Source organism: Macaca mulatta, chromosome 15, assembly GCF_049350105.2.
Source record: "Macaca mulatta isolate MMU2019108-1 chromosome 15, T2T-MMU8v2.0, whole genome shotgun sequence".
Lineage (NCBI taxonomy): Eukaryota > Metazoa > Chordata > Mammalia > Primates > Cercopithecidae > Macaca > Macaca mulatta.
In genome coordinates, this window is record NC_133420.1 from 123,431,116 (window position 1) to 123,445,865 (window position 14,750).

The 14,750-nt window shown below is 53.6% G+C and overlaps 2 protein-coding genes across 5 annotated transcripts in view; one reads left to right on the forward strand and one right to left on the reverse strand.

Moving 5' to 3' along the window:
- Positions 1 to 14,750, forward strand: part of SUSD3 (sushi domain containing 3) — a 399,581-nt gene that overhangs the window by 156,107 nt on the left and 228,724 nt on the right. The window lies entirely within an intron of this gene.
- BICD2 (BICD cargo adaptor 2) overlaps positions 792 to 14,750 on the reverse strand; it is a 48,362-nt gene continuing 34,403 nt past the window's right edge. For 2 of the 4 annotated variants that reach the window (XM_015117247.3, XM_077965206.1), the window contains exons 3-8: positions 12,090 to 12,242; positions 9,747 to 10,202; positions 7,986 to 9,029; positions 7,247 to 7,398; positions 4,709 to 4,919; positions 792 to 2,893 (exon numbers count right to left, since the gene is read on the reverse strand). In XM_015117247.3, the coding sequence (XP_014972733.1) occupies positions 2,888 to 2,893; positions 4,709 to 4,919; positions 7,247 to 7,398; positions 7,986 to 9,029; positions 9,747 to 10,202; positions 12,090 to 12,242 (2,022 nt within the window). In that variant the 3' untranslated portion in view covers positions 792 to 2,887. 4 annotated transcript variants of the gene reach the window in all.

A 14,750-nucleotide genomic window follows, 5' to 3' on the forward strand; every position in this document is an offset into this window, starting at 1 on the left:
CGAGACTCTAGCCTGCGATGGCTTTCCAGAGGGAAGCCACACATGAGTGAAGCCACATAGGCCTGAGTGAGGCAGTCGGATGAGGAGGTGGCAGGAGTGTGCCCTGGTATTTACTGTCCCCTTTTCATACCCAAAAGCAATCACATGAACATGCCCACTGTATGTGTGTATATATTCCTACAGACAAATGTGATTCCTGGGTTCAGAGAGTGAGAGTTTAGACAGCAAAGGATTCTACGTCATCTGAATCCCTGCCTCCTCATCAGGATGGCGCAGGCTACTCCTTGTTTCAGTCTATGTATACACGATGTGTTCTCACCACCACGCTGCTGTGGCTTCAAACCTGATGCTGCACCTCAGAAGACCCTTGAGGAGGACAGAGGCATAAGGCGTCAGGGCGCTGGGGGCAGGCCTCTGTCCAGGGGGCACTGTCTGTGATCTCCACTCCCACAAATGTCGCATGGCCCAGTGTGGCCTGGCTCACTTCTGCCTGGTGGTGTATTTGATTGGCACAGGCACCCAGACACCAACTCTACCCTTTCTCTACCCTCATCTTCTGGGTCCTTGAACACATTCCTGCTTCAGGGATGGAGTGACAGCCTCCCCACATATACGTGACCCCTCCCCCCTCTCCTGAAGGTGGACCCCAGGCTGCTTCCAGCTCCCACTACCAGGGTTACTTGCGAGGCTGGCTTTATTGCTGTTGTTGTCTGAGGCAGTGGAATTACTGTGCCTTGCTTAAACCACAGTCATCTGGAGCACGGAGTCAGAACAACCACAGAGAACAAACATGTGCTTTGTCTTTTTATTATTCTTTATTGGTCCTACCAATGTGACTCTTTACCCAGGCCCACTGTTCCTATGCGCACTGGCTTTGTAGGCATTCACATCACGTGTCTGTGTCCTGAAAATCTCAATTAATTTCTCCTTCCTATTCCTTTTCCATGCTCTGCCTCATTTTCTCAGAAATTGAAGGCATTTAATTATTACTATTTTTTTGTTTGGGTCTGTGTAAAGGTTCCTTGGCAGGAGAACATGCATATGACTTTAAAATAAAGACCAACATTCTGACACTAAGGTAATGCACAGAAAAAATACAGTACTCAGACATCGTTGCAAATAAATACCCCATACAGATGAAGTTATCTCAAATGTAACAATATTTCTTATGAATCAACACTGTAACGGAAGGTAAAAATAGGAGTCCCTACAACTAGGAATAAGAAATGCTTATTCCAGGAAACAGAATTCTTTTATTTTTGTCATTTATATTATTATAATTTTTCCTTTTTTGGAGAAGGAAGGACAGTTTTTCTTCCTCCAAGAGTACCAATTTGACCACTCCCACGAACCTCACTCAGCAAACAAAACAGGATGTAGACCTGGTTTACTAAGGAGTTTTAATGAGTTCTGTTTCCTGAAATTAACAGTGATTAGTTACACCAAGCAAGAGAAGATATAATGTCTCGCTTTCACATTTGCAAAGAATACTATGGCTAACCCTCGTCCCCTACTGCGCATGCCAACAGAGCGTCGGCCCTCCTGACACCCTCAGCTCTTCACAAACGTGGCGTTCATACAGCTTGCTCAGCTTGTCCCAGAAGGTCCATTTGGTTCCCAAAGCACACTCAAGGTTTTGTGTTTGCTTTCATTTTCTAAGCCCCTGAATTTGCAAGTAAAGAATCACTGACTAACAGAATTTTGCACAATGACTGTTTTCTTTCCCTCAATGAAGATGCCCAGGTCCGGGTGTGAGGAGCGCCTGCCTCACCTGCTGTCCACGCTGGCCTTCGGCATGCCCACTAGCTCTTCCCTGCTCGCTTTCAAGAATGATCTACACTGGGACACCTCCCTTAACTGATGAAGGCACTACTGGCAATGATTACTAACAAAAAGGTGTTGAAAGAGAACACCCTAAAAATCGACGACTGTAGAATTTTCTAAGTGTACCACAATTTGGCACAACAACCAGAGTAACAAAACAATTCCAATTTGGAATTTTATTGGTACAGTTGTATAAAATTCTGTTAATCAGTCATGCTTCACAATGTCCTAAAACCCAGAAAATTCTGGAATTTGTAGGTAATACTACTCATTCAATAATTTATCTTTTTTTTTTCAAGTGCCTATTACTGTTTTAACCAGAGCAAAGGTCAAGTTTTCTTCTTGTTACATTGAACTATTCCTAAGAATAATAATAATACAATATGAAAAACCCCAGAATCTGAATACCCTGGATTTCTTAATGAACATGGCATTTAAAATCTGTAATTTCAAACATGAACCACAATGCCGTATGATCTAAAGGCTGCTGAACCACAGCGTGGATACACGTAGCCGGGCTCCTTGCTGGGTCAAAGCACTCATCTCCGAGTCTAAAGCTACACGCTACGGAGCACACAGCTCTGCCTCGTGCTGACACCAGACAAACACAGTGGGAGCTGAGGCGGACAGCTACAGGACCACGAGCATAGACCACGGCACCTGAGACCGTCTCTATGCGAGGAATTAAGGAAGCAAATATAATATCAAAATATCAAAAGTGCACAGGTTGATCGGATAAAAAAAGAACATGTGTAACAAGGAGCCCCGTGGTGGGCGTTTCCAGCGGGCTCCTGGCGAGCCTGGCAGCCAGGGAAGAAGGGTCTTCGGCCCACACAGAGGCCTTTCCACGCAGCAGCTCGCAGCATGCTCAACATTAAAGCTTTTTTTCCTCCCATTAAAAACTTGGGGAATGCTATTTTGAAAAGAATTGCAGTGGTATATCCAAAAAGTTTCTAAGTGGGCTTTTAGGTTGCCCTTCCTTCCTCCTTGTGGGCCACGAGAGGGAAGGGGAGGGGGCTGCAGTGTGACAGGGCTGGGTGGCCAAGTCCTCCTGGCAGCTACTCTACAGCTGAAAACGGGAGAAAAGAGAGCGTTAGAAAGCGGTCATCAGTCGCTTCCTGTTTATCTGACAACTGAAGCTCTCCACGTGCTGGGAGGGTGCGAGCACGTTAGTTGGCAGAAGAGAAGACCTGCATGTGTTAGGGGGAGCCCAGTGGCTTGAGTGTCTGCAAAGCCCCTTAGGAGTATGGAGAGAAGCTGTGTGCCAGGCTTGCAAGGAGAGGGCAAAGCACGTGCAGGGTGAGCATGCCAGCAGTCATCCCACTGCGAGTCTTGCTGGGGCAGGGGGATCTGGGCCCAGGATGAACACGCAGGGAACATAACATGGGCCTGTCCTGGAGTCTGGAGAGGACCGAGACATACTCGGCACCAAAGGGAAGAGCACGCAGGGTAGACAGCTGTGGGAGGGGGCAACACGGTCTCTCACCAGGTAACTCGAATGCCTCTTCCGCATGAGAGACAAGGCAAGCAGCCTGCAGGGGAGAAGACTGCAGCCTCAAGTCCAGCTGGTTCCACGGGGTGATCGGGAGAAAAATACTGAGAAAAGTTCTGCTCAGAATGTGGGAAGGCAGGCGGCCTGATGCCAAAGCTCTGGTGTGGATGGAGCCTCTGGAAATGGGAGAGCCCTACAGCTACCTTTCCTCTTTCTCTGTTGCCATTCCCCAAATTGCACTAAATAAAGAGACCTAAACATCTCCTACCTGTGAATCCTGACAATTGGCCCTGGCCCCATGCAAAGCTTTCCCAGCACCAGGCTAGGCTCTGGCTACAACTGTGGGTGTCCAACCCAGCCAAGCCCCTGGTGGCTCAGACTTCAGGCTAGGGTTTTCAAAGCCCCATGTCTTTGGGACTGAACCCCCTAAGGACAGCCAGATAATTGGCTGCTGAGGTCACCCCAAGTACAAAAGGACAGGCTCTGCACTGAGGACCAAGGTCTGGCCAGGCACTTGGACAGCTTTTCTCATGAAAAATGAAAACCTGGGGCCTTGGGCCCTGCCCATTTGTCACCTCACAGGCCACTAGACAAGCATCCTGATCTCAGAAATGTAAAACCGAGCTCTGGATTCCTGGGTTATGGTCAGCTGTGTCTCTGCCATGTGTGTCTGGCCAGCAGAATACAGGGGCTCAGGGCTGCTCTTCTCTGGGCTTGGGGAAGAAATTCTGCACTTCTGTACTGAATATGATTTGCAGTGAGATAGTGCATAAACTACAACATAATCCTTTCCATGAAACTATGCCAAGTGCAGAGCCGTCCTCTGAAGCAGTACCTATACGGCAAGCTGGAACCTCCTAAAACTGCTTTCTAGCGCTGACGTTAGACACATGCGAGGAACATGCAAGTTTCAACTCAGGTTCTGCCCCATTTGGGTGCTGAGGGAGCAGGACCAGGACTCCTTCCCTTGGGTTTCCCCAAGGGTGCCCAGGGCTTAGAAGATGCTTTCATCACACATCTGCTGCAAGAATGTGCAGCTCTATCCCCACCTCTGACCCCCACCTACGAGAGCAGCTGAGGACTGGGTGCTCCTGAGGGGGCTTTGAGGAGTGAGAAGCGACACAAAGCTCTCACAAGTGTCCTGCTGATGCACACGCCCCATGGCGCCTCGGCTAGAATCCTACCCTCTGTGCATTAGTCACGTTAAGATTGACCTAGCGCCGCTGTCCCGCTGCTGCTGGGTTAGTTGAGGTGAAGCAGATGTTAGCTGCAGCGTGCGGCGCCCCACAGCCCCTAATCACAGTAAATGCTGTGCTTCTCGCTGCAGAACACCTGGTTGGCCAGCCCGGTGCCCTCGGCCCTGTCGCTGGCACAGGCGCAGGCGTGACTTACGCTCGGGGTGGCTGGCTTGGCCTTCGGGGCAGCTTTGGTGCGGCCACGCCGCGTCTGCTCATGGTCCAGCTCGAGCAGCTCCAGCCGCTGGGTCAGTGCCAGCTTCTGCTGGATGGCCATGCGCAGCAGCGAGTTCAGCGTCTTCTTCTCGTCCTCGGCGGCCGCCAGCTGCCGCTGCATCTCATCCAGTTGTGTGATGTACTCGTCACACCTGTGGGTACCAAAAACATGACTGAGGAGTGGGCAGAGCCGAGCAGAGGAGAGCAGGGCAGGGCCTGTGCAGCCCTTTGAGAGGCCTGCACCAGAGCCATCCTTCGGTGTGGCCTCTGGACTGGAGGGTGGGGGTGGGGGAGAATTATTCTGGCTTATTTTAGCACAGGCTTTGCTCGGACAAATCCCTGATAAGGGTGAGAGGGAGGCTTGGGCCCAGGCAGGGCAGCCCTATGAGGCTGGCTTGAGTTTTGTGGTTTTGTAGGGGAGGGGCTGCTGTGCTCATTCAGCAGCATGTAGTGCTTACAGAGAGGCTATGCCCCTCAGTGACTGGGCTGCTTCTAGGAGGTGCGCTCCCCACTTAAAAGGCCTCGAGGTGGCCTGGGGCATCAAGACATGGAGATGCCATGGCTTCTAGGGTGTGGACGTAAACCTAAGCAGGACTGGGCTTGTTCCCAAGGTCGATGCTTCGTCAGTCTGTGCTGAGCACTGACCGGAGCCAAGGAACCATGTGTGTGGATGCCATCGATAGCTTCATCCCAAAACCCGGTGCGGAGCTGTGGGAGGGTGTGATGTGTCCCTGGATGCCCTTCCTCCACATGTCCCATATGGGTGGGGCTTGGTAGAGACACAGGGCGGGTTAAACCCCGGGGCTCCCAGGGTGGTAAGGCTGTGCAGGCACTGAGCGCAGCCCCACCCTGCCCACACGCACCCCACCCTGCCTGTCCCCACCTGCCAGGAACTGGCCCTTGGATAGCACCCTCTCCAAGGGCTCTGCTGCCCACCCTTTTGAGGACACACACTGAGCTGTGATCCTTGCAGGTTCAAAATCTTGGCTCCATCTGAAAAGTTAACTTTTAAAATAAAACAAATTTTAAAAGGTAGGGTTTACATGCCAGATGCTGAGAAACTGTGGAATTTTTTCCCAAGCCCCAGAAAGACAAGACGCTTCCAGAGAAACCTTGGGCCTCTTCCTAGTCCATACCCCGCCCTGGCAGGGCCTGCAGGGATACCGAGAAACTGGGAGTGCCTGGCACCAGGCTTGAGAGAAGCAGGCCCTATGTGCAGTTCCCACCCTGTCCAGCTCAGATCCTCAGCTTGCTCACCCACAAAAAGGAAACATCTAGGTTATCTGCTGCGCCCATGGTGGGCCTGGCTGTCCCCCATGCAGGGCTGGCCCCATGGTGCTATCCCAATATGACCCAGCAGGTGGCACTACCCATCTCTGGAAGATGAAAGACAGATGGGGGCACCTGTCAGGGAGCACCTGGGAAGATGCTGGAACCAGGACCTGCCCCACAGAGGCCCATGAACACCTAGGGAGCCTCGATTCCCAGCCTTGGGGTCTGACTCCCAGCCAGGGAGGGGTGTGCACCCACCAGGGGCAGCCCACCCAGAGCCCACTACTAAGAGACCCACCACAGAGGAGGAAGGAAAGCTAGTCTCCTCCAAGCCCCAAGGCCCTCTCCTCACCTTCCCCAGATTGGCAAAGTGGAGGATGGGAGGTGAGTACCCAGTGGTCACAATGACGCAGAGGTACAGGGCTATGCACAGAGGTGGGACCCGAACTGTGGACCCCAGCAGTGACCTGCTCCAGCCAGGAGGGTAATCCTCCTTCTGATTCTACAAACATAAATGCATACTTGTGCCATATGGCCAAGTTCTTGGGGGCGAATACCTCATGAGAGAAAAGGCCAGGACTCCTCTGTCACCTGTTGGCCCCAAGTAAGTCCCTGGAAATGTTGGATCCAAGGGGTGGGAGCCCAAGCACCCCCTGAAGCTCCGCAACTCTGGCCCATCCACTCCAGGATCTGCTCTCCTCAGCCCCTCTGCCCTCAGTCTCCATATATGCAAAGCAGAGGCAAGCCTGGGCCTGCTGTGCTTTCAATCACAGCAAAATCGAATCAGCGCCACAGAACCAGGCTCCTGGGGGCTGGGCTAGGTGTGAAAGGAACAGAAAAAGGATCACACACGCTCTGCCATCCCCGGCCACATGTGGTCACCTGCCAGGCATGCGCTACGCTCCAGCACCTGCTTGCGTGACCTCGAAGGAAACTGAGGTGACCTCGGAGGAAACCAACCCCATGTGGCCCCCATATCGCCTCACCCTTTCTTGTCACCAACTTGAGCACCAGTATGCCAGAGATGTGCCAGGGGCCATGCTTCCCCAACCTTGTACCATGTTGGCCCCAATGGAGCTGGGCACAGCCACTGACTAGGCAGGGCTGCAGGCCTCAGTATAAGGCAGTGAGAGGCTAAGGGTTTCAGAGCAAGTGCTGAGGACAGCTGGCCTCAGGGAAGGGGAGGGCCCGACAGCAGCACGGTTACCTGGTGGCAAACATGGCACGCAGCGAGGAGAAGGTGGCTGCGTCCTCCTTGAGGGCCTTGAGCTCATTGCGCAGCTTCATCATGGTCTCGGTAACCATGGCCTTCTCATTCTCATACTTGCTCTTCAGGTTGGCAAGGGCCACCTCGGCTGTCTGGGGTACAGATGTGTAGGGTAGAAAAGTGAGAGGCGTGAAGTCATCCTAGAGGTGCTCTGGGAGTAGGACGGGGAGTCCTGGTCTGAAGTGGTGGCGGTGCCTGGGAAGAGAGCTCCTGGGAGGCCCCTCCCTCTGACAAACCCTGGGGATGGACTCCAGCAGCTACGCCATGGGGAGTCCCACCTGCTGATTCTGACTGGCAGAGGAGGGACTGCCCCCAAACCTGCCTACGGGACCCCCACAAAGCCCCACAATCACTCTCCACAGCTCAGACTACGGCTCTCACACGTTTTCCCGCCAGCATCAGGAAGCACTATGAGGCAGTCACAGTGAGTGAATGGCAGCGGCATTTCTCACTGGCTGAGCGGCTCTGCTGAGGGGCCCTCACGCCCACCTGCCTGCTCCACCCTCCCAGCTGGGGGCCCTGAGCAGGGGAGGGCAGGCGGCCAAGCTACTGTGGGCTGGCTTTGCCTGGTGGTGACGCAGGCCTGGGGGGCCCCGTGGCAGGGGTAGGAAGGAGGCCAAAGGGAAACACCCTGAGGCCAGCAGTGGGTGACAAGTGGCCCTGCCGCCTGGCGTCTCACCTGCTTGTTGGCCTTGAGCACAGTGCGCAGCGTGGTGATCTGCTCCCGCTTGGTGCTGAGCAGCGACTTCAGCTTGAGGATCTCCTCCATGAGCGCCTCCTTGTCCTTGTCCACAGCAGGGCCCAGCTCCTGAGAAGCAATGCGCTGGCGTGACAGCTCCGTGGTGCGGTCCACGGCTGCCTGCAGGTGCTTGATCTGGTCGCGGATGATAGCAATCAGGTTGTAGATGTTCATGGGCTCCCGGCGTGGGTCACTCAGGGGTGACGGCAGTGAGGAGCCAGGTGAGGGGCTACTGTCCCCGCTCCCGCCATCGGCTCGGCCGGCCTCAGGAGCCAGCAGCCCCTTGGGTAGGAGGATGGGTGAGCGGCGGCCGCGCCCCTCAGGGCTGGTGCGGCCCCCGGGGCTGGTGCGGCCGGCTCCGCCCTGGCCCTCGCGGTAGTAGTCCAGCATGACACGGTTGGGCGTCTCATTGTTGCACATGCACACATGGTGGTAGAGATTGGCCAGCTCCTCACTGAAGGTCACCAGCTCATCCTGGGCCACACTCAGGCTGCCCTGCGTCTCACCAGCGACGTCGCTCACCTTCTTCAGCTCCTTCTCCAGCCGGGCCAGTAGCTCGCGGTCCTGGCGGCTGGCCTTCTCCAGCAGGGAGACCTTTTCCATGAGCGCCTGGCCCTCAGCCTCGTAGCGGCCCTTCTCCTCGGCATGCTGGGCCTCACGAGCCTCGTGCGTGCTGCGCAGCACCTTGAGCTGCTCACGGAGCTCACCAGCCTCAGCCACGGCCACGTGGTACTTGCAGGCCAAGATCTCGGGCCCGTTGATGTCCACCTCGTAGTAGTCGCCGTCCTCATGGCTGTCACGGTCCTTCTCATTGTCCAGGGCCGTCTGCCGCTCCTTGCCGGCCTGCAGGCGCCGCAGGGCACTCAGATTCTCTGTGAGGCGGGTCACCTTCTCCTGCTGTTCTGACAGGGATCCCCGCGTGTGCTCCAGCTGCTTCTGTGTGTCCTGCAGCGTCACCAGCAGGCCCGCCTTTTCCCGCTCCATCTGCAAAGGCACAGGCAGCAGGACACCACGTCAGTTGCTATGGACTCCGAGAGCTTGGAGGACCCCCAGGATGGCCCAGTGACATCCCACCCCACGTCAGGGCAGGCTGTGAGCCCCAGGTTCCTTGGTCATGCTGTCAGTGAGGTGGACAGAGACCCACAGGGTGTGGAAAGGATGGAACTCATGCTGGGCCCTCAGAACACTGCCCGTCACCAGTAATGGTGGTCACCCTCAACGCAGGCTCTTTCCCCACTCATGCTACAAGGGATCTGGGCTCAGAAAGTGGAGCTCTAGGCTGGCTGGGTGTGTAGTCGGGAATATTAGTGCCCTAGCCCTCTGCTTCAGAGGACGGGACTCTGTTGCCTTGGATCAACAGGGTCCACGTCCCAGGAGATGAGCCCATGTATGACCCTGGTGGGCCCCTCTGACACCTGGCCTGCGTGCAGGGACCACATGTGGGGCCAGTGTCTCATCACTTCACCCTGACACCATGTAGGTAACAGGGGAGCAATGTGGGTGCTGTAGTGCCAGGAAACCACTTCTCTGGGACTCTTCTATGTGTGCTCCTGGAGTTCCATTTATGGTAAGGAAGCAGGAGATAAAATCAATGTAAGGAAAAGGGAACGTTAACATCAGCAGAGTCAGGCAGGCACTGCTCAGTGAGCCCTGCAGGGCTGGAGTGGGCACAGTGTGCCGAAGGCCCCGCTGCCTGCTCACCTGCATAAGCTGCTGCTTCAGCTTCTGGATCTCGGAGAGGTTGAGCTCACTGAGTAGGTCGGAGACGAGACTAGGGGAGGGCGGTGCAAGGCCCTCCTTCTTGGGCGTGGAGGTCTTGTTGTCCAGTGGCAGCTTGGCCAGGCCGCCATGCTCAAAGCCATTGACCAGGGCCTCGGCATCGTTGTTGGGCTCAGCAGCATCGTCACTGAACTTGAGGCCATCCAGTGAGACGTGCAGGTGGCTGGTGTAGAAGGAATCATTGATGCTCATGTAGTGTGACAGCTCCTTGCGCAGGCTGTTCTTCTGCTCGCGCTCCGTCTTCAGCGTCTCCAGTGCCTCCTCCAGCTGCCGCTCTGAGATCTCCTTGAGGCGGATGGCATCCTCCAGCTGGCTGTTGAGGTACTCGGTCTCCTCCTCCAGACGCTTGATCTCATGCTTGAGGCCCTCAAACTCCACCTGGGAAAAGAAGTCAACGCTCTTGTGTCAAGGCAACATGGAAGCTCCTTTTAGGCCCCATAAATGAAGAAAACACATCAGCACACCAACTCCAGCCACCCATGAAGCACAAGGTGAAACGCCAGGTGAAGTGCCATCCTGGGAAGGGAGGGAGCCCGTCCAGGCCAAGACTACTTCCCCTGCTCAGAGATGTGGATGCTAACAAGGTTCCAGGGCATGAGATGTGAATGCAACGAAAGCCTCAGCCCAACCCACCCACCTTGGGATCAGCAGACATTGGGAAGGCAACACAAATGTCTGAGGTGGCCCCAAGCCAGGACTGTACATGTGGAGATGCACCAAGAACACACATCCACCCATAGAAGGCTGCCAACCTTGTATTAAGTCATTCACAAATATTACCAAGTGCATGCTGATTTAAAATTTTATAAAGTTATTTAATTAACATTAACAGTTAACTAAATATCTTAAGATACATAAAAATGCATTTCAATGTGCGCTGTGATCATGACTTCTAATCATATTTCAAAATGAAGGAACAGAAACTCCCAAGGCAGAACATCTCAGCTACTACACCTCCACACGCACATGACACCCAGACCTGGAGGAGCTCGAAGGTAGGTGGGAAAAGCAACATCAAAGTCTTGTCTCCATGAAAATCGTATTTGCAGGTGGACAAGGCAAAAGTAGATAGAAAATGATGCCTGATGTGGAGGTTCAGAATTTGTGGGCAATTTCTAAAACGATTTCTTATTTTTCTGTAATATTTGGGCAAAAAAATCAGAAACAAACCAGTAACAGGAAGTGCTGAGCACGTCTCTGCGGTCTTGGGTCGGAAGGGACACCTACTACCACATCCAAGGTGTGCTCACAGGTGGTGGGTGGAGCCCTCGGTCTCAGCACACAAATGGGGAGGTGAGGAATCCCAGACAGGGAGAGACTCAGACTCCACTGAGCGCCAACCCGAGGACAGGGTCGCCTCAAGCCTCAGTGTCGCTTCTCCTAAGGCCACTGTGCGCTGGGCTCTGCCAACAGCAGCACCAACGACCAAATGGTACTTACAATGTAGACAGTGGCTAAGACTGTTCATGTGCACGAGCTGTCACAGAGGGACCAGGCTAGGAGCTCTGCACAAACACATGAGCTTCCTCCTCCGGGCACAAATACCACATTCCCTGATGGTGAGACTCAGGATTTCGGTGGTAGAGGATTTGAGGAAAGCAAGGAAGGACATCCATGGCATTCTGGGGGAAGTTTTGGGGTTTCCTGAGAGAAAAGACTCCCATTCCCCACCATGCAGGATTGTGGCTCTTGGAGACAGAAGAGCAAGTTCAGGCCTTGAGTGGCAGCAGAACAGCAGAGCACGTGATAATTTAGTCACATCACAGAAAGAAGGGACCCTCCTCATTCATCTCTGTCACAGGCAGAGACCCTGCTCATCCCTGTCAGAGAGGGGTCCCTCTGAGACCTCATAAGAGACAGAGGGGTGTCTGTTCATCCCCATCAGAGAGAGGACCTTCCTCGTCCCTGTCACAGGCAGAGACACGGGAATACTGCAGGCCTCATGGTCAGCACGTGATGGGGGAAAGAGTCTCAAAGTCCAGTCTGGGGTTTTCCGGTGTAACCTCTTCATCACCTCTCAGATTTTTGTTTTCATTTTTGTTGGCTGGGACACCTCAGCCTGGCCAATGTTAGCAAACACTGCAGCCAGAGTTTCATCTTTTGGAGGGTCTGGGTCCCACCAAGTGTACCCTCTGCCTCCCCAGTGGGAAAGCTGGCCCTGGGCCTCAGGTGTGCGGAATGAGACAGGAACCCTTCTCAACAGGGAGAGGCCTCGAGGCCCAGTTAACCCGCGTGCCACCTCCACCCCACAGGCCCAAGACTCGCCTGGTTCTGTCTGAGCACAGACACTTGCTTCTGCAGGCTGATGTTCTCCTCCTCCAGCTCTGAGTAGTCCTGCAGCAGGCGAGCTTCCCGGAATTTGTACTCCTTGATGTCATCCCGCAGGCGGCCACGCTGGATCTCCACATTCTGGTTGATCTGTTGAGGGAGAGGGAAAGGCAGGTGTGAGCAGCCTCCACAGGGCACGAGAGGGGCTCAGAACAGGCAGGCACGCCATGGCTAGCCACACAGCCAGAACTCAAGAGCCCAGGCTTGCAGGTGCTAGTATGACTGCCTGGAAAGGAGAAGGAGCCCAGAGCAGTGTGCCAGAGTGCACGGCGGACTACAAAGTTTCCAGAGTAAATCCCCTCAGCCCTTCTCAGCTGGGAACCCCTGACAAGTGACTACCTGCTCCAACCCTTGGCTTCTTCATCTTTACATTAAAATGGGGTTAAAAGTAGTTCCTGCCTTCTATTATTGGGCATGTACACAGTAGTGTGCAGGTGGGCATATAAATGGTATAGTGCTGTGGCAAACAGCCTGCACGTGCTGAAACTGTTAAACACAGAGTGTCGACCCCAGAGAAATGCACACATGCCCACAGAGAAACTGGTCCACAAATGTTCACAGCAGCAGCGTTCATTTTGCCAAAAGGTGGAAGCAGCCCAAGTGTTCATCGACTGACGAATGAATAAACAAAATGTGGTCTCTCCACAATGGAATGTTGTTCAGCCACAATAAGGAATGACGTATTGACACATGCTACAACATGAATGACCCGTGAACACAGTCTGCTGAGTGAAAGAACGCCTGTCACGAGAGGCCATGCATTGTATGATTCTATTTCCATGAAATGTCCAGAATAGGCAAATTCATAGAGACAGAAAGTAAGTTAGTGGCTGCCAGGAGCTGGGGAGGGGGATGGGGAGTGACTGAAACAGGTTTTCTTTTTGGAGCAATGAACTGTTCTAAGATTGTGGAATGGTGCACATATATGTGACTCTAATAAAATATACTGAATTGTACACCTTATGTGGGTGAACTATATGAGACATAAATTATCTCAATAAAGCTGTTAAAATTTAGTTTGGGTTGTAAGTTGCCCATAAAGAGCCAAGAGATGTCATGGGAGAGGCTTGTGCAGGGTTGGGGCGTACAGGATGCAATCAAGGCAGAATTCCAACTTGCTGCCATAAGCCAGGGACCTGGGCCCCTCAGCCGCTGCCCTAGCAACATTCAGGGATGTTTCTTCTTTGTGATGGGAGCTGGCCTGTATATTACATGTTTAGCATATCCCTGACCTCTGCCCACCAGACACAGCCATCTCCTCTCCAGACATTGCCAATGTCCCCCAGGGACAAAATCATCCCCTTGACAAACTCTCTATCTCCTCCCTGTACTCTGCTGACCCAGCTGCCTCCCTGTGTATCTGCAAAGGCCTGGCTCCCCAGACCACCACCACCCCTGCTCCAAAGCCCTCCTGGACTCTCAGCCAGAAGCCCTGTCCCTCTTGTGGGCCCCACAGCTTCGTCCACCTCTTGCACTGTTCTCTTGGCTCATGCTATGGTTTCTCCTGGTCACATGTGTGTGCTCATCTGAATGGAACATGCTTTATAGACAAGATTCCAAGATCCCACGCAAGTACACACAAAACAGTCATACTGGGTTAGCAAAATGAAATAGGACATCCCTCCCCAAAACAAAGGAAAAAAGGAATGCAACAGAGAGGGGAAGAGAGTCAGCGATATACAGCAAGTACTACTGACAAATGCTTATTATTCACAAAGATTACACTTAAAATCCACAGCAAATGGACACAGACATAGTCCTCTCATTGTAAGTGATCCAAGTAAGTGACAGAAAGCTGACACCAAAAGAAACAGAGATACCATACAGGGAGGAAGAGAAGGCCTGGCAAAGCCTCGTACCAGAGGAGAAAGTGAGCAAGCTGCATGCTGGGATGAAGGGAGAGAAAGCTGCACCAGCACAGCCACCACCAGGGCCAGGCCCCACAGTGGCTACACGAGGAGTGGATGGGGAGTGGGCAGGCTCTCCAGACTCTCTCCTGTTAGTGAGACTGCAGCGAGTGCAGTGCTCCCCACGAGTGTGCCTAGGGGAGCTACACAAGCCAAGTCACACCCAGGCTCTCCACACCCCAGCTGGGGACTTGGGCACCTCTATGCCAGAAAAGTTTCTCCAATTCCTGCTTTTTCCTTGCTAACCAGCAAGCAAGCAGTCTGCAACAGGTGTGCAAACATGTGCCACCTGATTCAACGCAGTCACCCAGCTGGCTCCTCAGGTGGAGTGGAAGCTGAGGGGAAGGTCTAAGTCCCACCAACTCTCCCAGGCCTGCCAGTCAAGATCAACAAACCTAGAAGGTGCTCCAGGCAGTGGGAAGAGAGGGCCAAGAAGCTTCCATGTGCCTGGGCAGAGAGACAGTGCCATGCCCAACTAAAGACTGAAGCAGAGAGCCTGGCTGGATGCCTCATAGCATTAGGGTCCCCCAGAGGCACACACGAGATTTCTGTTCCCTTGGCAGTGCCCATGTGAGTCCTCAGGGTCCTTCACCACCTGGCCCAGGCAAGGTGTACTAGGAGTTCTGCCTTGCACCATTGCCAAACCCAGAACACAGAGGCACACCCATGTCAAATGCTGGCCTGGCCATAC